The sequence below is a fragment of the Mustela putorius genome, unplaced genomic scaffold (assembly GCF_011764305.1).
Source record: "Mustela putorius furo isolate JIRA1106 unplaced genomic scaffold, ASM1176430v1.1 tig00003903_pilon_pilon_pilon, whole genome shotgun sequence".
NCBI classification, from domain to species: Eukaryota; Metazoa; Chordata; class Mammalia; order Carnivora; family Mustelidae; genus Mustela; species Mustela putorius.
Genome location: NW_025422051.1, coordinates 2,626,649 through 2,652,138, shown reverse-complemented (window position 1 = coordinate 2,652,138; position 25,490 = coordinate 2,626,649). Strand labels below are relative to the sequence as shown.

The following is a 25,490-nucleotide window of genomic DNA, read 5'->3' as shown; positions in this document are numbered from 1 at the left end:
CCTCCCATAAGACACAAGGGTCCTCCTAGTCTATTAAATTCAGAGGTTACATTTGGAACTGAGAAGGGCAACCATTCCCAGCCTGGTAAAAAACAAAAAACAAAAAAACAAAAAACAAAAAAACAACTCTAGTGTTCCCAATGTCCACATCAGAATGGAGGCTCACCATTTGCTAGAAAAATCTGGATTTGAGTTTCAACACATTCTTCACCTTAACTATTTGCTAGGCCCTAGCTCCTGGGTAGTAGTCCATAACTCTTGCGTATTTGATGGGGCCCTGGGCAACAACAAGCACTACATAAATTAAAAGGGGGTTTTCACTTCAGTTCTTCCAATATTGCCCCAAGGACAGGACATACGATTAGAAGTTTCTGCCACTGGGGTGCCTGGGGAGCTCAGCCAACTGGTTGGGCATCTAACCCTTGGTTTCGGTTCAGGTCTTGGTCTCAGGGTCATGAGTTCAAGCCCTCTGCTGGGCTCTGCACTGGGCCTGGAGCCTACCTAAAAAAGAAGTTTCTGCCACCACAACATTTGCTGGGGCCTCTGGGCTAAATGGATAGGCAAACTCCTACTCACAAGCTTTGGCTGTAAGTGGCTCCCATCTCAGTCCAAATGTATTTGCTACTGGAGAGGCAACTCAGGGCCGCATACAAGGCATTTATGGAAACTGAGGCCCTTTCTGGGGCAAAACTAGTTACCCTCAGACAGAGATTTCCAATATGCACTGCATAAAGGAAAAAGCTCCCTATAGAAATCAGATCAGCAACAGAGGCCTCCTTATTAAAATGGAAATAGTATCTAAGGGTAAAGCTAAACCTAGCCCACTGGAATATTAGAAACTCCATGAGGAGATAGCTCCATATGTACCCCGCCACTGAGGCTAACTTGCCCAAGGTGTCCCTGCTCAACGGGGACAACGGGGAGGATGGTCGGCACTCTCAAAACAAGAAAAGCAGTGGTCTTCCTTCACCAATGGCGTAAAGCATGGGCTATGAGGGACCAGCAATGGATAGCTACAGCCTCTCACTCCCATTCAAACGCTCCAAAGTCCACATGGGGGGCATATGATATGCCCAGGAGGCCAAACTGGGTGTAATATCCTAGCAAAAGAGTATGACTTTGACAAACATGCCCCAAAGGTTGACATTTTTACTGACTCCTGGTCAGTGGCTAATGACCTAAATACTCAGTCAGGACTTCGGCAAGATCAGGGCTAAAAAAAATACAAGCTGACTCTGCTCAGTAGGGAGCCTGCTTCCCCCCCCCTCTCTCTCTGCTTGCCTCTCTGCCTACTTGTGATCTCTCTCTCTGTGAAATAAATAAAATCTTTTAAAAAAATACAAGCTGAGACATTTGGGATACAGAGATGGGAGGAAATCATCACATTGGCTCCCACTAGCCCATCTGGGTACACCATATCTCTGTTCATGCCAAACAAGGGACAGAGGAGGCATGCTACGATGCCAAATCTAAAGAATTGACCAGACCACCAAAGGAGGTAGGGCTCTAGAAAGAGAGGGAGTCTCCAGACCTTTGGGAGGAAATACCCTATCCCTTGTGGCCACATGAGAGGTGAGAACATTTGGGCTGCATGTGGTTGTAAAAATGCATGGCTTTTTTTTTTTTTTTCAAAATGGATTGTTAATAGAAGAATCTACACAACAGAGAGATTTTAAACAAAACCATTAGGGACTGCACGAGATGCCAGAAATCTAGACACTGGGCCTACTTCATGGGAGAAAGATTTACAAAGAAAGAGGGCTACCTCTGAAATAGCAAATCTGGGAGACGAACCACAAGAGACTGTGGGCTCCATGAAACAAACTAAGGGTTTCAGAGGGGAAAGGGGAGGGGGGTTGGGTGAGCCGGGTGACAGGTATTAATGAGGGCACGGAATTCATGGAGCACTGGCTATTACATGCAGTGAATCAGGGAATACGACATCAAAAACTGTAAAAACTGTTGGACTGTCTGGTGACTAACATAACACAATAAAAAAAGAAAAGAGAAATGAAATAGCAAATCAATTTCATTAGGCCCCTCCCTGCAGTGACAGGAACTATCATATATGACTGAACAATGGTGGATATTGACATGGGCCTTCTATCCGCTTCCCTACGCAGGGCACCAGCCTGTGCTGATGTATAATTAGATCAAGGCTCCCACTTCACTGCAGAGAAAATGCAGTAACAAGCATTATAAAGTAACATTGCTCGGGGTTTTTTTTTACCTACCCTGTGGTCCCACAGCAGCAGGTGTCATAACAAGACATAATTTTTTGTTGTTTTTTTAAATTTTTACTTATTTATTTGACAGAGAGAGACACAGCGAGAGAGGGAACATAAGCAGGGGGAGTGGGAGAGAGAGAAACAGGTTTCCCATGGAGCAGGGAGCCCAATGTGGGGCTCAATCCCAGGACCCCAGGATCATGGCAGCCCGAGGCCAAGGCTGATGCTTAACGACTGAGTCACCCAGGTGTCCAACATAATGCTATTTTAAAACAAAGGCTCCTAAGAGAATGTGGAGGCATGTGGTCCCTCCGGTTCACAAGTACTGCTCACAGTCCTGATGACAGAAAATTTGTGCCCCCGTGACATAACTGCGCCATATTAAAATTCACAACTAATGAAGAAACCATTAATAGAGATGCTATGACCTCTGTTAGCGTACACATCCACACCCAGACACAACTCAATTACCAATTTTTTAAAAGATTCTATTTATGTATTTGAGAGGGAGGGAGTGTGCCCAAGCAGGGGGAGAAAGAAAGGGACAAGCAGACGCTCCACTGAGCATGGAGCCCAGTGTGGGTCTCGAACTCACAGCCCTGAGATCAAGACCTGAACCAGCATCAAGAATCAGACACCTGGGGTGCTTGGGTGGCTCAATTGGTTAAGTGACTACCTTCAGCTCAGGTCATGATCCTGGAGTCCCAGGTTGGAGTCCCACATAAGGCTCCCTGCTTGGCAGGGAGTCTGCTTCTCCTGCTGACTTTTTTCCTCTCTCTCTCTCTCTTTCAAATAAATAAATAAAATCGTTTAAAAAAAAAAAAAAAAAAGAGTCAGACATTTAACCAACTAAGCCATCCAGGCGCCCCTTATTACTAGTTTTCATAGGCATGGGAGCCCTCACATAGCCTCCCACAGCAAAGCTGCTTTCTTTTTTCCCTTACAGAAAATCCGGCCTCCTTCCCCTCCAGCCTGACAGGCACCAGCCCCAGACCGCTGGTTCTGGGCCCATCCTCTCAGCCTGCCTCTGCTCCTCCATCCAGTGGAAGCTGAGCAAACCTCTCCTGCCGGCTGGAGACAGAGAGAGGCATCCTCATCATCTGCTGCCCACCAGCTCCACTGAAAAGGCCTCAGAACAAACCCAGCAAGACCATTTGACTGATTCGCTTCTCCCCGCGCCGACTGCTGCACACAGATGACCTCTGATTTTCACCTCGACCCTTTGGCTGTGTCCTCTCATTACCTGAGAACTTCCTTCCTTCCTACCTGACTGCTGACGAAGTCTGTCTGAAAACAACATACTGCTTGTCGCTCACAGGTGTCTTCTAACGCTATGCACCAACTTCTAGTTCAAATATGTGGCCGGAGTCTGAGCCCATAACCAATGGATCTGACCCAGGTGCTGAATACGAGGTGACTAACCCACAGGTTTATTTTGCTACACTAATACGTTATAAGCATCTGTTTACACCACCTGGAACTGCATTAAGCCAGACGACTTGCCTCCATAGGAACATGAAATACAGGCAACCGAAGGAGCCTGGTGGGCCTGCGAGGGAATCCCTTGTAAAGGGGCTTCCTCTATGACAGGCTTCCCCTTGTCCAAGCTCAGACACTGGATTTAGTCAAAGTTCCGGTAGAGTTTTCCTCACAGCAACCCCCACCCCCTGCCAATGACTTGTCCTCAGCAACCACACTAGCTAGCCACAATTCTCCAACACTATGAACTTTCCAAATATCTCCCAGAAAGGGGCACCCAGGTGGCTCAGTTGGTTAAGCAGCCGACTCTTGGTTTCAGCTCAGGTTGTGATCTCAGGGTCCTGAGGTCGAGCCCCATGACAGGCTCTACACTCAGTGTGGCATCTGCTTGAGAGTCTCTCTGCTTCTGCCCCTCCTGCTCATTCTCTCTCTTTCAAATAAATCTTTTAGAAAATATTTCCCTGATACTAACCACTTGAGGATCACTAATTGGAGGAGGGGAAAGCAATAAAAGCAGCATATGTAAAAGACAACACACAGCAATGAACAGAAACTCAGACAGCTGTGTCCCAGGAGTTACCCACACAAATTAAATAAATCGCCAAGAACTGAAACTCTTGGCCAATGTCACCATACTTTAGCAAACATGATGTTAGACAACAGCATAGCCCTAGATTACCTATTGACTGATGAAAGAGAAGTCTGGGGACACCTGGGTGGCTCAGTTGGTCAAGCGTCTGCCTTTGGCTTGCGTCATGATCCCGGGGTTCTGGAATCAAGTCCCACATTGGGCTCCCTGCTCAACGGAGAGCCTGCTTCTCCCTCTACCTGCTGTTCCCTCTGCTTGTGCTCTTTCTCTCTAACAAATAAATAAGTAAAATATTTTTTTTAAAAAAGGAAAGAAGTCTGGGCCCTTATTAATACATCTTGCTTCATGTTGGTTGTCAAAAATCAGGACTCTGTAAGAAGAAACTTTGTTTTCTCTGAAAGGATTATTGCAAGGGAGGGAAAAGATCATTTCAAGGGTGGAGGGGGGTGGTTGCAATGGGGAGAGTGCTGTGATCATAAGTTTGCAAGGTTCTCAAAATGAAGCAGGAAAAAAGGCTTTTATTTTATAGGATAAGGAGAAAGCAACCAAAGATAAGCTGAATCTTTGGGGGGGGGGGTTGGAGAAGCAAGGGAAAATGACTGGTGGGTTCTGACAGCAAAGTATCTGGCTGTTGTCAGTCAGTTCTCAGGAGAAGCTGAGAAGGGGGGCACATGCCACTCTTTGTGTGTTTGCTGGGAGACAAGCAGAGTTCAGGTGCCTGTAGGAAAAGAGAAGCCTGACTAAAGTTAGGTCAAGACAAAGCAGAGGGTAAGCAGTTGGTAATTTTGAAACTTAGTCCCCCCTGTTGTTTAAAACAAAGTCTGTCCTTAAACACTATTAGGGGATGGAATAAGACTCATTGGGAAGTTGAGTTTAGTCCAAATAGTTTCAAGAGGGGTTGACCTTCGTGTTCTTGTTGTTCCTTTGGTATCATCTGTTGATTGAGCTGTCGGGCTGCCACCTGTTGGGATGTATTAGAGATTAGGCATTTAACAAGAAGATATACTCAGGAAGAAAACAAAAATCATAGTTATTCATGGCTAAATAAAAGAACAAAAGCAAGAGTTAAGGTTTAGAGAGACCCAGTCAAAAAGATTCCTAGACATTGGGCCTGAAGCATATCCAGACAGTAGAGTGGCAATCTGAAGAATTTCCTGAAATGTTTGAATGTTTTTGGCGATGTCATAAACTTCAGCGAGGTTTCAGGGAGTACATGCACAGTGGTACCTTCTAGCCACTAAACAAGTGCCCCCTTGGGACGCCTGGGTGGCTCAGTCATTTAAGCATCTGTCTTTGGCTCAGGTCATGATCTGAGAGTCCTGGGATCGAGCGCCACATCGGGCTCCTTGTTCAGCGGGGAGAACCTGCTTCTCCCTCTGCCTGCTGCTCCCCCTGCTTATGTTATCTTTCTCTGTCTCTCTGACAAATAAACAAACAAAATCTTAAAAAATTAAAAGGTAAAATAAGCAATTGCCCCCTTGAGAAGCCAGGATCATGGCCAATACTAGATAGTTATAAAGGACCCCTGGCTGGAGTTCCTGGAGTTCTTTGGCAATCGTCTTGGTGGTTTGGGTAAAATTGTCCACGGTCATAGCTATTTCCTGTAGCAGAGCATGGAAGATGCGGGAGTCCTGGTGAACTCCAGAGTGGCCCACACGGCAACAGCTCTAACCGTACCGGTTGCCCATACGTGATTTGCTGCAGCAAAATTCTTAGATTTACTCCCGGCCTAGCTTCTCATTCAAAGGTTTCTTGAGAGCATGATGAGAAAAGAAAGTTACTGCCCCCTTCTGGGACTTGAAGAATGCCTAAACTTAGAGATATAACATGCTTTTGTAGACCTTTAGCTCACTGAGAGTCTAGAAAACTTAAATCAGAAGGAACAGAGTACTTAAGATGAAAAAAGAAAGCAGTCTGGCTAAGCATACATTGCCCTTTTTGAAAAGTATTGAGGTTGAAGGAGATTCCTTATATCTAGGGAGAAAAGTCCAGCATAGGGTTCTATCCCCACCAGGGAGTCTACGTCTCTCCTTCCCCCTCGTCCTCTGCCCCTCCCCACCACTCACGCTGCTTTCTCCTCAAATAAATAATCTTTTTTTAAAAGTCCCTGATTATAATAGACAAAATACAGAAGCAACATGTCTGATACACCACAGTGTGCTGTGCACGAGTATATATTGTGCTTGTTTTCATGGACAGAGAACTACTAAACAGAATGCCGGGGGGAGTGGGTTTCAGATGGGATAAAGCAGTAGGCATCACATGCTTGGTCCAAATTCCCTGCACGACAGCCCCTCTCTGAGATGAAGAAGCCTTTTGGAGGCCTCATTGGAATACTCAGACTAAACTACATCTAGATATGCCTACCACTCAGCTAGCCCTAACGGAGGTCCCGAAATTTTGGAGTACAAAACATGTATCCTAACGACATTCAGGCCATTAGTACCCAGCGGCAACAACATGGTTGGTGGATTAAAACAACATTAGTAGAGGGGCGTCTGGGTGGCTCAGTCGGTTAAGCCTCTGCCTTTAGCTCAGGTCATGATCCCAGCATCCTGGGATCGAGCCCCACATCAGGCTCCCTATTTCGTGGGAGGCCTGCTTCTCCTTCTCCCTCGGCCCCTCCCCCTGCTTTTGTTCCCTCTCTCACTGTCTCTCTCTCTCCGTCAAATAAATAAATAAACTCTTAAAAAAAAAAAAAGAATGTCTTTGCATACCTGCAATCTTGGGTCATGCCAGTGTATGCTAACAGAGTAACTTACGCAAAAGCCTGGTCTTTGTATGCTTTAGTCTTTGGGCTACCCTGTAGCAGTTTGACTTCTTGGGAGCTGGAGACTGAGTAGCTAAGGTCAGTCACTCCACTCCCACAGGTGGGCACTCCATGCCTACATGACTGACCCGCAATAAAAACCCTGGACAGCAAGGCTCAGATGAGCTTCTCTGATTGACTATACTTCCTGTGTATTGTAACACATCATTGCTGGGAGAATAAGGACTCTCTGTGTGACTCTACTTGGGGAGAATAACTGGAATCTTGCTTCCGGTTTTTGCTGGACTCTTCCGTATGGACCTTTTCCTTTTGCTGGTTTTAATCCATATCGTGCACTGTAATAAATCATAACCACAAGTATAGCAGCTTTTCTGAATTCCGTGAGTTCTTCTAGTAAATCATCATGACTGAGAGTGGTCTTTGGGACCCTCAACACAGTATTCCTCATTGTTTTTCCATACAACAAAATGGAGAAGGGAAAATAATTGAAAAATAGGGCTAGAGAAATTTAGAATAAAAAGATGAATAGCTCATATTCCCGACTTCTATACAAACTATGCATTTGTCTGTTAGCTTCCTGACAACCAGAATTGAAAAAAAAAAAAAAAAGACAAACGTGATCAGCTACATGATTCGCATTCTCCACACAGAGAAAACAAATCAGTTCCTAAGGAAGTAAATAATGATTGCCAGGCACTGAGGCCTAGGAAATTTTATTGTTGGTTCTTTCTAAAGGTCAGTGATTTTCAGCTCAGAATTTTCCCAGTGAGTCCAAATTTAGTAAAAAATTCTGAGCAGATGCTTTCAGGGCGGAGGGTAGGCTTTCTTGGTTTTTCTATGGCTTCTTTGCAATCATCTCTATGAGTTTATCCCCCAGCTGAAGGCAAGTTCCTTTTCCTATGCTCTTCTACTTGAAAAGCATTATTTTTCTCCACAAACACAACCTGTATATGGAGAAAATATGTAAACAATATAGGTAAACATTAGGAAAAGAAAAATCTCATAAAAGGAAAAGGAAAATCCTCCATAATATATTCCCTAACCTTCGGTCTAACACAACCAGGATTATCTGGTCTGAAGAAATTCCGGCCACATTTTGTTTAATATATATATAAGCCCATCTATCTGTGTGGGGCTTTGTGTAAAATGAGTGTGTTGTTCATCATATTCTGTATTGTCTTTGACACACAAAAAATCTACTCTATGTTCTATCCTGCTATTTGTTTTGTTGACAGTAGTTTTTGATATAATTTGAAGAAAAACATGTTTATAGAGAAAAACTTACCAATCTTTTATACTGTCTAGGTTTTTTAAAAAAAGATTTTATTTATTTATTTGACAGAGACACAGTGAGAGAGGGAACACAAGCAGGGAGAGTGGGAGAGGGAAAACGGGCTTCCTGCAGAGCAGGGAGCCCAATACAGGACTCGATCCCAGGACCCTGGGATCATGACCAGAGCAGAAGGCAGACGCTTAATGACTGAGCCACCCAGGCACCCAACTATCTAGGTTTTATATAATGCTTTATAAGGACTCTTGCACTAAGAAGTTATAAACAAAACCTCTCTTTATTCTCTTGTATTTCTCTTGTTGTTTCTCTCTATGTTTTATGGTTTCAATATTTTAGGTTTAAATTTTTGTCATATATGTAATTATCTTTTTCTAAGGTGTGAGGTAGGAGTCTGACTAGATTTTTTTTTCTCATGACTACTTGGTTTTAAATAATCTATCTTTCCTCCATGGATGTAGGATGCCATTTCTATCATATTATTAAATTCCCATTTGTAGTTGGGTCCCTTTTTGGACTCCATTTTGATTCAATTTCTATTCTGCTGATGGCAGGATTTTACATTATTTCTCTTATAAAATACAAGCAAAATCTAGGTCCACAGTAAGCATTCTACACATTTTAATGTGGTAAAAATGATGAGGATGATCACTTCAAGCTGAACAGGTATGTGCTGAACAGAGATCAGTAGCCTTTAAGGACATGGCTCTGGACTTCTCCCAGGAGGAGTGGTAGAACATGGGCCTGGAGAAAGGGAAACCTTCTTACACTGGTTGCTGGGAATGCAAGCTGGTGCAGCCACTCTGGAAAACAGTACAGAGGTTCCTCAAAAAGTTGAAAAGTTGAAAAGAGCTATCCTATGACCCAGCAATCACACTACTGGGCATTTACACTAAAGATACAAATGTATTGATCTGAAGGGGCACGTGCACCCCAGTGTTCATAGCAGCAATGTCCACAATAGCCAAAGTGTGGAAAGAGCCCAGATGTCCATCAACAAATGAATGGATAAAGAAGATGTGGTATATATATACAATGGAATATTATGCAGCCATCAAAAAATGAAATCTTGACATTTGTTACAACATGGATCAAACTAGAGGGTATTAGGCTAAGCAAAATAAGTCAATCAGAGAAAGACAATTATATGGTCTCACTGATATGTGGAATTTAAGAAACAAGACGGAGGATCTTAGGGGAAGAGAGGAAAAAAAGAAACAGGAGGAAAACAGAGAGGGAGAAAAACCATAGGAGACTCTTAATCATAGAAAATAAAGGGCTTCTGGAGGGAAGGGAGTGGAGGTAGGGAGTAACTGGGGGATGGACAATGGGCAGGATACGTGTTCTAATGAGCACTGGGTGTTATATGGGACTGATGAATCACAGACCTGTTCCCCTGAAACAAATAATACATTATATGTTAATTGTTGAGTTTAAATTTAAAAAGAAAAAAAATCTTTTAAAAAGAGCTATCAGGGGCACCTGGATGGCTCAGTGGGTTAAGCCTCTGCCTTCGGCTCAGGTCATGATCTCAGGGTCCTGGGATCGAGCCCCACATCAGGCTCTCTGCTCAGCCGGGAGCCTGCTTCCACCCTCTCTCTGCCTGCCTCTCTGCCTGCTTGTGATCTCTCTGTCAAATAAATAAATAAAATCTTAAAAAAAAAGAAGAGCTATCATTTCTAAAGCACATCAACCTAACAATAATAAAAGAGTAGTGAGAAACACACAAAAACTAAGAAAGACAACTCTCTCATGGAGAAATTATGGATTTTTTTTCTTTCTTTTCTTAAATTTGAATTTAATGTTATTAGAAGATTGTTATTTAATAAATAAAACGCAAAAAAAAAAAGGTTCTCAGGGTGTGATCTTCTGAATGCCTTATTTCTCTTAGCTCTTCTTTCTTTTCTGGCCCTGATTCTCCAGACTTCCATTGATTCTGTGATTCTAGCCACTGCACTGTAAATAAAATGCTTTTCTGCTTTAAAAAAAAAAAAGAATATGGGCCTTGTTCAGAGGACCCTGAATATGAAAGTGAAGCTGCGGACTTAAAACCACCTGACCTCTGTGGGTAAGAATGGCCACCCTCTGTAATTTAATGAACCTAATCCTTTTCTCCGTCCTTCAGAGCTGTCAGTGCCAAGGTCTTTGTTTTTCCTATAACAGAGTGTTTCTTTTTTTATTAGGTTTATGGTTTCTGGGAGTTTTTTAGTGTTTACCTTTCTATTACATATGGAATTAATTGTTTTTTTAAAGATTTTATTATTTATTTGTGTGTGAGAGGGAGAAAGAGCACACGAGCAGGGGGAGGGGTAGAAGGAGAGGGAGAAGCAGACTCCTCACTGACCAAGGAGCCTGACACAGGATTCAATCCCAGGACCCCAGGGATCATGACCCAAGCCAAAGGCAGATGCTTAACCAACTGAACCATCCAGGCACCCTGGAATTTATTTTTGTGTATGGTATGAGTTAGGGATCCAGTTTTAATGGGAGGCTAATGTGCAGCTTCTTTATGATGTCCCTGAAATTGCTTCTTTTCTACGTGAATTTTTGAAGTGTCAAGGCAAAGACCTTTATGATTTTCCCTTAACAGCATTTCTTGTTTGTTAATAGAAACATTTTTGGCTAATCATTTTGAGTACTACTTTAACTGTGATCCAATTCAATGGTATTCTGTTTTCTAATAACTAAATTTAGTCCTGTTGTATTTGTAGATCTAACAGATCTATTTAGCCTCCTATTTGTTACAAACATCTTATTATCGGGGCACCTGGGTGGCTCAGTGGGTTAAAGCCTCTGCCTTTGGCTCAGGTCATGATCCCAGGGTCCTGGGATCGAGTCCGGCATCAGGCTCTCTGCTCAGCGGGAAGCCTGCTTCCTCCTCTCTCTCTCTCTCTCTCTCTCTGCCTACTTGTGATCTCTGTCTGTCAAATAAATAAATAAAATCTTTTTTTTTTTAAAAAAAAGCACATACACAATGGTGGCACTGCGATTTAAATGATTTCTTTAAAAAAAAGGAATATCTTATTATATTGTTTAATTCTTCTCTAATTTTTTATTTGTCCATTTGATCTATTATAGATCAATACATAAAATCTCCCATTTTTAAAATTTTTGAATATTACTTTATTTCTTATTTTTGTTGTTGTTGTTTTGGGGGATTATTTTTAGAGGAGAGGGACAGAGGGGGAGGGAGAAAGAGAAACTTATGCAGGCTCCAAGTCCAGCACAGAGCCCAATGGGGGACTCGATTTCACAACATGACCTCAGATCATGACTTGAGCTGAAATCAAGAGTTGGACACTTAACCGACTAAGCCACCCAGGTCCCCTGTAGTTTTTGGTTTTTTATAAATATCAAGGGGTGCCTGGAAGGCTCAGTCAGTTAAGCTTCTGCCTTTGGCTCAGGTCATGATCCCAGGGTCCTGGGATCAAGTCCCACATCAGGCTCCTTGCTCAGCACAGAGCCTACTTCTCCCTCTCCCTCTGCCTGCTGCTCCCCCTGCTTGTGCTCTCTCTCTCTCCTCTTTCTGTCAAATAAATAATAAACAGTGAATCTTAGTACACTGAAAAATTAAAATAATAAATAAATAAATAAAATCTTAAAAAAAACTATTGGGGTGCCTAGCTGGCTAAGTCGGTAGAGATGTGACACTTGATCTGCCTTTCTGCCTACTTGTGATCTCTGTCTGTCAAATAAATAAATAAATAAAAATATTTTTAAAAAAATAAAATAGGAGCACCTGGGTGGCTCAGTGGGTTGAGCCGCTGCCTTCGGCTCAGGTCATGATCTCGCGTCCCGGGATCGAGTCCCGCATCGGGCTCTCTGCTCGGCGGGAAGCCTGCTTCCTCCTCTCTCTCTCTCTCTCTCTGCCTGCCTCTCTGCCTACTTGTGATCTCTCTCTGTCAAATAAATAAATAAAAAATATTTTAAAATAAAAATAAAAATAAAATAAAATAAAATCAGTCTATATTTTGTCACTTGTTGCTAATTGTCCTAAAGTCAACATTTTCAGATGTCAACATTCTCTTCTCACTTCCTTTTGCAATTGTCAGGTATGAGTTTATATTTTATATTTGTCCTTCTTCTAATCTTTCCAAATTATCTCTTGTATTTTGAAGTTTTTAAAACTATTTTATTTATTTATTTGACAGAGAGAGAGATCACAAGTAGACAGAGAGGCAGGTGGTGGGGTGGGGGTAAACAGGCTCCCTGCGGAGCAGAGAGCTCAATGGGGGACTTGATCCCAGGACCCTGAGATCCTCACCTGTGCCGAAGGCAGAGGCTTAATCCATTGACCCACCCAGGTGTCCTGTATTTTGGGTTTCGCTTTGTATTTCAGACTGAATATATTTGGTCTTTCAGTAGACAAGTTTACCCTGATTTTGTCTGTACACATGACAGAGCTATTTGGTCTTAGGTCTCCCAGTCTATTTCCTATCGTTCATGCTGTTTCCATTGCTTTTGTCTTTTAATCTTTTGTCATGTGGTCCTGGTTGCCTTCATATTAGTTTGGGCAAGTTTCTTCTGTAACAAAGGGAGGGACACTTCTAAAGGGTTTGTGGGGAGCCAACATAGTTGAATCAAACAAATCTGAAAAATATGGACCAAAAAAGCAAGCTACATATCAGTTTTATTTGCAACGATCAATGCAAAACTACTAACTAAAATACCAGCAAAAGTTTGTCAGCTGCATGCTGGCTCATAGCATGAGCAAATGAAGCTTATTCTACTAATGCAAGAAGGGTTCAATATAAGGACATTTGTTAATATAATTTATTATATAATGGATCAAAATGAATAGTCATATGATCATCTCCATAAATGCTGAGAAGGTAATTTGATAAAATTCAACAGCTATTCTTGACTCAAAAAAATAACTCCAATAAAATAGGGACAGATGGAGACTTATCATCATATACTATCTCTCTGTCAACTCAAAGCCTGCATATTCTGTGGGGAAACAATATATATGCTGACTCAACAATATGCGAAGCCCAGGAAGAGTGTTATTGTGTAATGCTGTTCTGAAAATACCTGAAAGGGCGCCTGGGTGGCTCAGTGGGTTGAGCCGCTGCCTTTGGCTCAGGTCATGATCTCAGGGTCCTGGGATCAAGGCCCGAGTCGGGCTCTCTGCTCAGCGGGGAGCCTGCTTCCCTCTCTCTTTCTCTGCCTGCCTCTCTGTCTACTTGTGATCTCTCTCTGTCAAATAAATAAATAAAATCTTTAAAAAAAAATACCTGATAATGTTTTTAGACTTTAAGTATGTCTCTTAAAATGGCATACAGCTAGATTTTATGTCATACAATCTGACAATTTTCTCTTTTAACTGGTGGGTACAGTTGATCTGTATTTATTATGACTCTCTCTCTCTCTCCCTCTCTCTCTCTCTATATATATATATGTATGTATTGCGACTATCTTATTCTGTGCTTTATATTTGTAACACTATTTTTCAATATTTTTGTCTCCCTTCTTGTCTTCTTTTAGGTTGATTTTTTTAATCCACCTTTGATAAGCAGGATGATGACCACCAAAAATACCCATGCCCTAATGCTCAGAACCTGTGAATATGTTACCTTACATAGAATAGGGGTCTTTGCAGATATGATTAAGGTTAGGGATCTTGCAATGCAGAAATTATCCTGGATTAGCAAAGTGGGTCTAATCCAACTACAAAAGTGCTTAGAAGTGGAAATCCTTCCCCTGTTATAGTCAGAGAGAAATGTGACAATGTGGGAAGAGTCATAGAGCTGTAACTTGAGGGCTTTGAAGATGAAGGAAAGTGGTCATGAGCCAAAGAATTCAGACAGCCTCCAGAAGCCAGAAAGGGCAAGTAAATGAATTCTCTCTGAAAGCTTAGAAATAAATGTAGCCTTGTCAACACTTTGATTTAGCCCAGTGAGATCTGTGTTAGACTTATGACCTACTCTAAGATAAATCTAAGTTATTTTAAGCTGCAAAGTTTATGGTAATTTGTTATAACAGCAATAGGAAAATAATACACCATTTCTTGACTGTCTTAATTTGGAAGTTGTACACTCTTTCTATTATTTTACTGGCTACCTTAGAAATTTTAGCATGCATTTGAACTTACTAAAGTCTAAATTTAGTCAATATATTTCCTACTAAGTGTAATATGCATATTTTATTTCTGTCTTGTTCTTATACCCATGATTTATCATTACCAGGTTTTGTAGTTACTGTTCATTTTAATTTACCCACATCTTTATCACATTTTTTGCTCATCATTCTTGTATCTCGGATCATTATTTGGGATCAGTTTCTGTTGGAGACACATCTTTTAAGAAACCCTTAAATATTATCTATGTTACATTAAGCTTTTTATTTTATTTTTACTATATTAAAAATACACTTATATATGATACATATTATACAAATGTATTTTAATATAATATGTATAATTTTTTATTGTCCATCTCTCCATGAGGACTGGGACATTTCTGTCTGCTTTGTTCACTGCAGAATCCTTAGAGTAGTGCCTGCCATGCTCAGTAAAGATTGGTTGCACATGAAGTAATAATGTGCATACACACTCTGGGACATTTTTAGGAAATTCCCCATTCTTGCTGTGGCGTGCTGCAAGTCACTGACTCCATAAGAGACCAGACCCCAGAAGTTGGGCCACACCACAGCAAACAGACATTTCACTATTGCATATCCTTCACTTCAAGAACAATCACCAAACCAAAGTCACTCACACTACAGTTTTCAAGAACATGTCCTGTTCAATGTGGGCAAAGACTGCTGACATTAATTCGGAAACAAAAAGGCTTTACTCTCTGTGAAAAAATGAGCTAAAAATAAAAACATCTCTGCCCAAAAGGACTGTAAGAGAAATTATATACCTTAAATCATGGCATTAAGCAGAAAGGTAAAAAAAAAAAAAAAGTCCTCTGAACATTTATGATCAAAAGTTTGCCATCATGCTTTCTTGCAGCCTCAAATCTCATCTCTCAGCTACTATGAGTTATCAAGATTCTGGAAACCATAATTCTGCTAGCTTCCTGAAAACCTTTTGGAAGCGTACCTCCCTTTGCTATGCTCTGGAACACAAGTAACACATCCAGAACAGTACAAAAGAAATTAGAACACATGATGAAAGATGAAAATACATAAAAGCAATGAAAACAGGATGCACAACAGGAAATATGCTGAAAGACCTAAGACTAAATAGATCTGTTATATCCACAAACAATATTGGGTTATACAGTAGGACTAACCTATCAAAAACCAGAATACTCTCAGACTGAACCACAAATGTCCAAGGTAGTTCTCAGATTAATACACAGCCCAAAACACATCTATGAATAGACCAGAAAGAATGAGATTAATTGACATACACATTCAACTAACAAGGTTAGAAGAAATAGAAAAGAAAATGGAAGGACTTTAATGAAATAAAAAGTACCAATGAATGAATTGGAAAATAGAGAAATTATATAAATGCAAGAATTGGTCTTGGGGGGGACATAAAATAAACAAAACATAAGTATTAGTTTACCTAACTGAGGGGGAAAAATCACAAATACACTCTATAAGAAATGGTAGTGGAGAAATAACTCCATATTTAGAGGAAAATCAAATTAATCATATGAGATCACTTTGCTCAAGATTTCACAAATATATTTTTTCAAAATTTCACAAATATATTAAGAACCTTCAGGAAATGGATTATTTTTATGAAAACTACAGGGATTCATATATCTATATCTATATATCGATAGGTATATCAACATAAATATATGTGTAATCTAAAGAGAAAAAATATGGTGAACGAAATACAGAAAGATCGCTTTCAAAAAATGCACCATCCCCAAACAAATTCAAGGAGAGTTCTACAATACCTTCAAGGACCAAATAACACCAAAACAATGATAATTGTTCCAGACACATTTATTCTGTGAGGGGGGGATAGGATACTTTGAGGGTGAACAAATGCATTCCAAATTTACGGTATTGAAAATATTCTGAGAGCCTGACAAGATCATTCGGCGGAGAGGTAATCAGAAATACTTCAGAATTGGGTGGTTGGGTGGCTCAGTCAATTTCAGCCCAGGTAGCGACCTCAGGGTCCTGAGATCAAGCCTCGCGATGGGCTCCAAGCTCAACACAGAGTCTGCTTGTCCTTCTCCCACTCCTCCTCCCCACCCCCTCAAATAAATAAATACAAAATCCTTACAGAAAAAAAGAAATAGTTAGCAGCATATGAGGCTATTCTACAGTAAAGGAGGTGCCACATTTTCTTCCTGTCCAACACATCCATAGATTTCTGTTCAGTGTGAGTTTTTTCATGCACAGTGAGATCTGACTTCTGGGAAGACCTTCCCACAATCAGTACGTACACGTTTCTCTCCTATGTGGATTCTGATGTCCAGCAAGATGTATATGCTGGCAGAACACCTTCCCACAGTCACTGCATTTTGACGGTTTCTCCCCTGTGTGTGTTCTCTGATACGTGATCATCTGTGATTTCCGGGGAAAAGCCATCCCATATTCAGCAGATTTAGAGTTTTTTTTCCCTAGTATGAGTTTTCTGATGCACAACTAATGGAGACTTCTCACAGAAGACCTTTCCACATTCACTACACTCATATGGTTTTGCTCCAGCATGAGCTCTCTGATGTATAATGAGATGTGACTTCAGGGACAAGGCCCTTCCACACTCAGGACATTCATAGGGTTTCTCCCCTGTATGGATTCTCTGATGAATAATGAGGGGTGATTTCTGGGAGAAGGTTTTACCACAGTCGTTACACTCATAAGGTTTCTCCCCTGTATGAATTCTCTGGTGTATAATAAGAGGGGACTTCTGAGAGAAGGCTTTTCCACATTCTTTACATATATAAGGTTTCTCACCAGTATGAAGCCTTTGATGTCCAGTAAGGTGTGACTTTTGGGAAAACGCTTTTCCACAGTCAGTACATATATAAGGTTTCTCTCCTGTATGAATTCTTAGATGCCCTATGAGGTGGGACTGCTGGCAAAAGGTTTTTCCACATTCACTGCACGTATAGGGTTTCTCTCCAGTATGTGTTCTCCGATGGATGATGAGTTGTGTTTTCCGAGGGAAAGTTTTCCCACATTCAATACATTTATAGGGTCTCTCTCCAGTATGAGTTGTCTGGTGTGTAAAAAGGTGAGACTTCTCACCAAAGGCTTTCCCACATTTACTGCATTCAAATGGCTTCTCTCTAGTATGAACTCGCTGATGTATAATGAGATGTGACTTCTGAGAGAAGGCTTTTTGACACTCAAGACATTCATAGGGTTTCTCTCCAGTATGGACTCTCTGATGAACGATGAAGGGTGACTTCTGGGAGAAGGCCCTTCCACACTCAGTACATTTATAAGGTTTCTCCCCAGTATGAATCCTCTGATGCACAATGAGGTGTGATTTCTCACTGAAGGCCTTTCCACAGTCTCCACATACATACGGTTTCTCTCCAGTATGAATTCTTTGATGTATAGTAAGCTGTGACTTCTTAATAAACCCTTTCCCACACTCACTACAAACATTGGGTTTCCTACCAGCTTGATCTTTCTTATACCGAATATGGACTTGTTCATGATTAAGACCTTTTTCACATCGACTATGTCCATGGGGTTTCATGTCAGTATAAATTTTCTCAGGCACAGTACAGGAATCACTATAGCTAAGTGGTGTCCCACATCCAAATATCTCAATGGGGTTCTTTCTTGCATAGCTCCTATTGCATGTCAGTGAGTCTAAATTAGATTTCAAGCCCTTTTCACATGAATCAAAATCATGGAGTTTTATACTTGAAGGGCCAAGGTCTATGCACCCACCAAATATTTTACCAAATGTATTATATTTGGGGGTTTTCTCCTTGGCCAATGTTTCATAGCTAAGGACTGTGACCTGCTTCAAAACCTTGTCTTGGTTTCCTTGATACCTACCTATCTGACCCTCAGTAGGCCAGGCTTTTAAGAGAGAGTACAATGAATTATCTTTTGGGGTTTTCTCCAATATCTCCTTTTGAAATGAATGTTCTTCTGAAATGATCTGCTGGGAAGAGTCAAGGCTTTTCTCCCTGTCTGAAAGAGGAAGAAAAATATAAAATAAAATAGGAACCAAAAAGAAAACAGCAGCAAACAGAAGTGTTAGGAAGGTGCTAATGTAAGATGGATGCTGTAAAAAAGGCCTAATAAATTTTAAGAAAGAGAGGAGGCCACTGATGTCAGAGAAGAAGAAAATGTCCTCCCAGCCATCTACACAATTCTCACTCACCTGAGTGGATCCACGTTGACAATTCACTCTTTATGATCCACGGGTCCTCTTCATGTTCCAACTTGAAGATTACACCTGGTTTTATACTTGAACACCCTGTTAAGGGAAAAGTATAATTGTCTTGGCCTTGGCAGCTCAGAAATCCATGAGGAGAAGAAGCAGTCTCAGGGGCCTCCCAAGAAAAGATGGATCCTTAACTCACAAATCTAAATTTCAGATATAACAAAAATATGAATGGAAAGCACAAGCTATAAAAGAAAAGACTTTATTCATGGAAAACCATAAAGGTCATGGTCTTGACAGCTCTGAAGGATGAAGAGGATTCGATTCATTGTTCCATGGAGAATATGCCCTTACCCACAGAGACCAGGTGGCCATAGATCTCCAGCATCACATCTCTGTGTAGGGTCTTCTGAGCAGCATCCAGGTGCTGCCACTCTTCCTGGGTGAAGTCCACGGCCACATCTTCATATGTCACTGGTTCCTATGATAGCACATTCCTGTACAATCTGCTCATTCTGATCATTTTTACCACAGCAATACCTGTAGGATACTTACTTAGCATTTTTGTGTAGCCTACTTAAGGAGAAAAACTTTGTAAAATTCTGCCATTGCCAAGAATAGTTAGTGGAACAGAACAGATAGTCTAAAGCTAGATATAAATAAAAATGGGACATTTAATATATAAGAAAGGAGTATTTTAAATAAGTGCAGGGGCGCCTGGCTGGCTCAGTCGGTGGAACAAATGACTCCTAATCTCGGGTTTGTGAATTTGAGCCCCATGTGAGGAGTAGAGGTTACTTAAAAATAAAATAAAATAATATAAAAATATATAAATAAATAAATAACTGCAAAAAAGACAGATTATTCAAAACTGGGTAGCTATCAGAAAAAAATGTAAAGACAGACTCCCTATTTCGTACCATACACAAAAATAAATTTGAGATACAACAAAAACTTAAACAAAGAAAAAGAGAAGCCATAAAATAAAGAAAGACAGGAGAGATTTTTTTTTTAATTTTTTAAAAGATTTTATTTATTGGGCGCCTGGGTGGCTCAGTGGGTTAAGCCGCTGCCTTCGGCTCAGGTCATGATCTCAGGGTGCTGGGATCGAGTCCCGCATCGGGCTCTCTGCTCAGCAGGAAGGCTGCTTCCCTTCCTCTCTCTCTGCCTGCCTCTCTGCTTACTTGTGATCTCTCTCTGTCAAATAAATAAATAAAATCTTTAAAAAAGGAAAAAAGATTTTATTTATTTATTTGACAGAGAGAGATGACAAGCAGGCAGAGAGGCAGGCACAGAGAGAGGAGGAAGCAGCCTCCCTGCTGAGCAGAGAGCCCGATGCGGGGCTCGATCCCAGGACTCTGAGATCATGACCTGAGCCGAAGGCAGTGGCTTAACCCACTGAGCCACCCAGGCACCCCAGACAGGAGAGATTTTTAAAATAAGTTTAAAGTGGAGAAAAATCTTCTAACTAGGCATGCTACAAAACCCAGATGCCACAAAGGAAAACAGTGATAAATCTGACTAGTTTCTGTATTGCACAGCAAAATATATCATAAACAAACTCAAAGCACAACACATAAGATGGACAAAGAGATAATTTCTTCAACTTATAGAGCTCCTACAAAGCACAAAGAAAAAGACCAACAACTTCACTTTAAAAAAAAATAATCAGAGGACATGACCATCAATTCACAGAGAAGGAAATGCAAATGGCTTCTAAACATGGAAAAAGATGTTCAAATTCATTTACAAGAAGAGAAAGGCAAATTAAACCAAAACAAAACATCATGCTTTTCTTACATATTATCAAAGATTAGAGTTTGCTAAGTCACTAAGTTGGTAAAGATACCAAAAAAGAGCACACTCAAATTGTGTGTATACACTGGTACAAAATATTTTGAGGGCAATTAATTTGATAATGGCCATCAAAATTTTAAATGTGCACATTATCTGACCAGCAATTCCATTTCTAGAAATTACTTAACATATATACTCAGATATGTGAACAAAACATCACGTGTGAAGTTATTTCACTATGGTACTGTTGGGTGCCTGTGTGGCTCAGTGGTTAAGCGTCTGCCTTTAGCTCAGGTCATGATCCCAGGGTCCTGGAATTGAGTCCTGCATCAGGTTCCCCACTCAGCGGGAAGCCTGCTTCTCCCCCTCCCACTCCCCCTCCTTGTGTTCCCTTTCTCACTATCTCTCTCCCTCTCAGTCACATAAATAAATAAAATCTTTTTTTTAAAAAACTACAGTACTGTTTATAACAGCAAAATGATGAGGACAACCTCATGAGGATTGGATGAATTATGCTTCAATAATTCATAAGGGAATACCACAACCATAAAAAGCAACAAGGAGTGATATGCAACAATCTCTAAGATACACCGTTAAGTGAAAAAAATTTCATCTATGCAGAAAGCTGTTACTGAGACCCCACTGAATACCAGGGATTGTTCTTGGAACTGGGGATTGAGCCAAAAAGAAACCTGGAAAAAATATCTTCCCTCAAGCATCTCATAATCTAGTGAGACGAGACAGCCAATAAGGCTGAGTGACAAATCAACACATAGTCAAAAAAAAAAAAAAAGAAGTTTTAATGTGTACTTCAAAATTCCTATCACTCATAAAAAAGTTTCTAGAAAGCAATAAGCAGGGCACCTGTGTGGCTCAGTCAGTTAAGCATCTGCCTTCAGCTCAGGTTATGATCCCAGGGTCCTGGGATCAAATCCCATATCAGGCTCTCTGCTCAGCTGGGAGTCTGCTTCTCCCTCTCACTCTCACTCTGTGTATTCAGTCTCTCTCTCAAATAAATAAAATCTTTTTAATTAAATTAAAAATAAATAAAATAAAAGAGCCCATCAACAAGGGGCTGGTATCCTACAAACATTAAAAGAATAATAAGGGGCACCTGGGTGGCTCAGTGGATTAAGCTGCTGCCTTTGGCTCAGGTCGTGATCTCAGGGTCCTGGGATCGAGCCCCGCATCGGGCTCTCTGCTCTGAGGGAGCCTGCTTCCTCCTCTCTCTCTCTGCCTGCCTCTCTGCCTGCTTGTGATCTCTGTCTGTCAAATAAATAAATAAAATCTTAAAAAAAAGAATAATAAAAGGATGCTATGAACAATTTTATGACAAGAAATTTGACAATGCAGATCATAGGACAGCAGATTATGGCATGCAGGCTAAATCTGGCCCATGAGCTAAGAATGGTTTTTACACTTTTAAATGGTTGAAGAAAAAAACCAAAGGAGAATATATTGTGGCATGTAAAAATTATATGAAATTCAACTTCCAGTGTCCATAAATAAAATTTCACTGGATCGCAGCCACACTCATTGGTTTGCATATTGTCCACAGCTTCTTTCAACCTACAAAAAGAGAGCTGAGTCGTTGCAACAGAGACCATATGGCTGACAGGCCTAAATATTTCTATCTGGCCCTCTACAGGAAAAGTTTGCTGACTCCTGACTTAGACTTAGGCAAACTGGACAAATTATTTGAAAATCACAGCTTAACAAACCCAATGTACAAGGAAATAGAAAATATGAATGGTACCATATTTTTTCAATAAGTCAAATTCATAGTCAAAAACCTATCCACAAAGAAAACTCCACACCCTGATGACTTCACTGGAGAACTCTTCGAAATATTTAAGAAGGAAATAATAGTAATCTTACCCAAACTCTTTCAGAGAATACTTCCCAACTTGTTAAATAAAGCCAACCTAACTGTGATGGCAAAACATAAACAGAAATACAAGAAAAATTACAAGCCAATATGTCTCATGAACAGAGTAGTAAAAATCCTCAACAAAAATATTAATAAAGGACTGGCTTGATGATAATGATGAGGAGGAGGATGACAGGAGTGGATGAAGATTGACCATAGATAAAACAAGATTGGCCACCAGTTGATAATATTTGCAGCTGGGAGGAAAGGACAAGTGGTTCACAAAAATCTATTTCTGTGTATGTTCAAAATTGAAATTTTCCATAATAAAATGTACAAAAACTATATTTATTGGTAATGTTTTATCAATACATTTTTTTAAAAATTACAGAAGATATAGTGGGTGTGGTAAAGAAAAATACATGAAAATAATAAAATCACTCACACACATTCATGCAGATGTATCTATACACACAGGGGTTATATGTATCTGGAAGGATCATCCCCAAGCTACACAACACTAGTTATGCCAGGGAAGGGCAGAAGTTACATTAAAGAGATATTTCCCTTTCTTTCTAATTTTTACTTTGCAATATTACTTACATTTTTTGTACCATATATACATTGCCCTTGCAAAGAAGGGATAAAAAGACATAAAATGGGGACACTTAGATGGCTCAGTCAGTTAGGCGTCTGGTTTCAGCTCCAGTGGTGATTCCAGGGTCCTGGGATTGACCCCTGCATCTGACTCCCTGCTCTATGGGCAGTCTGCTTCTCCCTCTCCCTCTGCCCCTCTCCCCCACTCATATTCTCTCTCTCTCTCTCTCAAATGGATGGGTAAAAATCTTTTTAAAAAAACTTGGGGCTCCTGGGTGGCTCAGTGGGTTAAAGCCTCTGCCTTCAGCTCAGGTCCTGATCCCAGGGTCCTGGGATCGAGCCCTGCGTTGGGCTCTCTGCTCAGCGGGGAGCCTGCTTCCTCCTCTCTCTCTGCCTGCCTGCCTCTCCACCTACTTGTGATCTCTGCCTGTCAAATAAATAAATAAAATCTTTTAAAAAAGAAAAAACTATTTGGGGGCACCTGGGTGGCTCAGCGGATTAAAGCCTCTGCCTTTGGCTCCGGTCATGATCTCAGGGTCCTAGGACCAAGCCCTGCATTGGGCTCTCTGCTCAGCAGGGAGCCTGCTTCCCGCCCCCCCCCCATGCCTCTCTGTCTACTTGTGATCTCTGTCTGTCAAATAAATAAATAAAATCTTTTAAAAAATAAAAATAAAAAAATAAAAAACTATTTAAAAAAAAAGACATAAAATGGAAGAGGAGAGAAGGAACTGGCCTTGTGTTGGGGAATGATCCCACAAACTATGTGATGACAGCAAAGGAGCCATGGAAAACCAGGAAACCATCCACCCTCCAAGCCTCTGCCAGAAAATTTTAACTAAAAAGCGCCTCTTTGAAACAACTACTGATGATACCACACTGAGCAGAAAACCACTGACCTTTAGGAAAACTCAACAATAAAATTTTTTAGGCTGACTTTAGCCTAAAGTCAGAAATTGTGACTTGCTGAAGAGCTGGACTGATGAACTGATTTCTCTTGATGGCAAATACAAGCCATCTAACATATCCTGTTTGCCATTTTCACTGTGGCTGCTAGGAAGCTTGAAGGTAAAATGTTTAGCTCAGTTTATACGAAGTAAGGCCAGATAATCTATGTATCTTAACAGCAACTTCACCTGCATCTTGATCTTCTATTCTGTCTAAATTTCTCTAATTCTTCTTTTCAAAGTATTGTCCTTTCTCATTTTACTGTGGAAAAAACAAGCAGGAAACAAACAACTTACCTGGGACTCAGTCATTTTCTGTTTCTCTTTGGAGAGCAATTGGGGGTGCGGTGGGGTACAGAAGAGTCTTCAGAGACCAAGCTGGGTTTAACCACTCTTTGATGGCTGAATGTAACATGTGTTGCTTATTAATTCATTGATAATTTGTGTTTATCATCTGACCAGCATTTCCATTTCTAGAACTTTTTCTAAAGTAATAATCATGGATGCATGCAGAGATTTAACTGAAAGAACTTTCATCACAACTTTGTCAAGAACACCACAGTTTTGAAAATAACCAAATTCCCAGTCACTGAGGACTGAGAAAATAATTTGTGGAACCTCCAAGAAATGAAGAGCAGGTGACCATTTAAAGTAACACTAGAGACAATTAAAGAGACTCAAAAGACACAGCAACCACATGTAAAGTGCGGAAGTTGTCTGGATCTTAATTTGAATACACAAAAAAATCTTTGAGATAATCATTAAAGTTTGAGCCCTGACTAGATATTTAAGGATATTACAAAATTTTAACCAATGATGATCTGAAGTTATTATTGTTAATTATTTTACCTTGAATAACAGTATTGACCTTTAAGACCTTATCTTTCACAGGTACATGATGAAGTCTTTATTATGAAATGATATATCTGGGATTTGTTTCAAAATAATAAGGACTACATATGTAAAGATTCATTTGGCTATACACTTAATATTTGTGCATTTTAGGAGCACCTGGGTGGCTCAGTCAGTTAAGTATCTGCCTTCAGCTCAGGTCATGATCCCACGGTCCCGGGATGAAGTCCCATATCAGGTTCCCTGCTCAGCAGGGAGTCTGCTTCTCCCTCTGCCTGCCCCTCCCCCTGCTTGTGTGCGCACGCGCTCGCGCTCTCTCTCTCTGGCTCTCTCTGTCTCTGTCAAATCTTTTTTTTAAATGTGCATTTTATGTTACCAATAACAAGGAGAAAACAACCTAGGAGGGAGAAATAAATGGGTGGTCTAGATTACAGGTTGGCAAATTTTCTCCATACAGAGACAGATAGTGAATATTTCAGATTTGTGAAGCGTATGGTCTCTGTTGCAACTAACTATTCAGCAGTTGAAAGTGGCCAGAGACAATATATAAGCCAATTCTGTTTATTGACTGTGTTCCAGTAAAACCTCATTTATGGAGCACCTGGGGGGCTCAGTCAGTTAAAATAAGTCTGAATCCTGATTTTTAGCTTTGGTCATGATCTCAGGGTAGTGAGATCAAGCCCTGCATTGGGCTTCACACTGAGCCTGAAGCCTGCTTGAGAGTTTCTCTCTCTCTCTCTTCCTCTCCCTATGCCCCTCCCCTCATGGCACTGTCTTGCTCTAAAAAAAATTTTTTAAGTATA

At 40.7% G+C, this 25,490-nt stretch overlaps 1 protein-coding gene across 1 annotated transcript; it reads right to left on the bottom strand.

The window, feature by feature from the left end:
* Window positions 1-16,250: 16,250 nt before the first annotated feature.
* ZNF630 (zinc finger protein 630) lies at window positions 16,251-24,928 on the bottom strand. The gene is given in 5 exon segments (XM_045068407.1): window positions 16,251-16,889; window positions 16,891-18,431; window positions 18,625-18,720; window positions 18,982-19,108; window positions 24,133-24,928. Coding segments are annotated over 5 exon segments (1,962 nt in total). The 5' UTR covers window positions 24,148-24,928; the 3' UTR covers window positions 16,251-16,706.
* Between the last annotated feature and the right edge of the window lie 562 nt (window positions 24,929-25,490).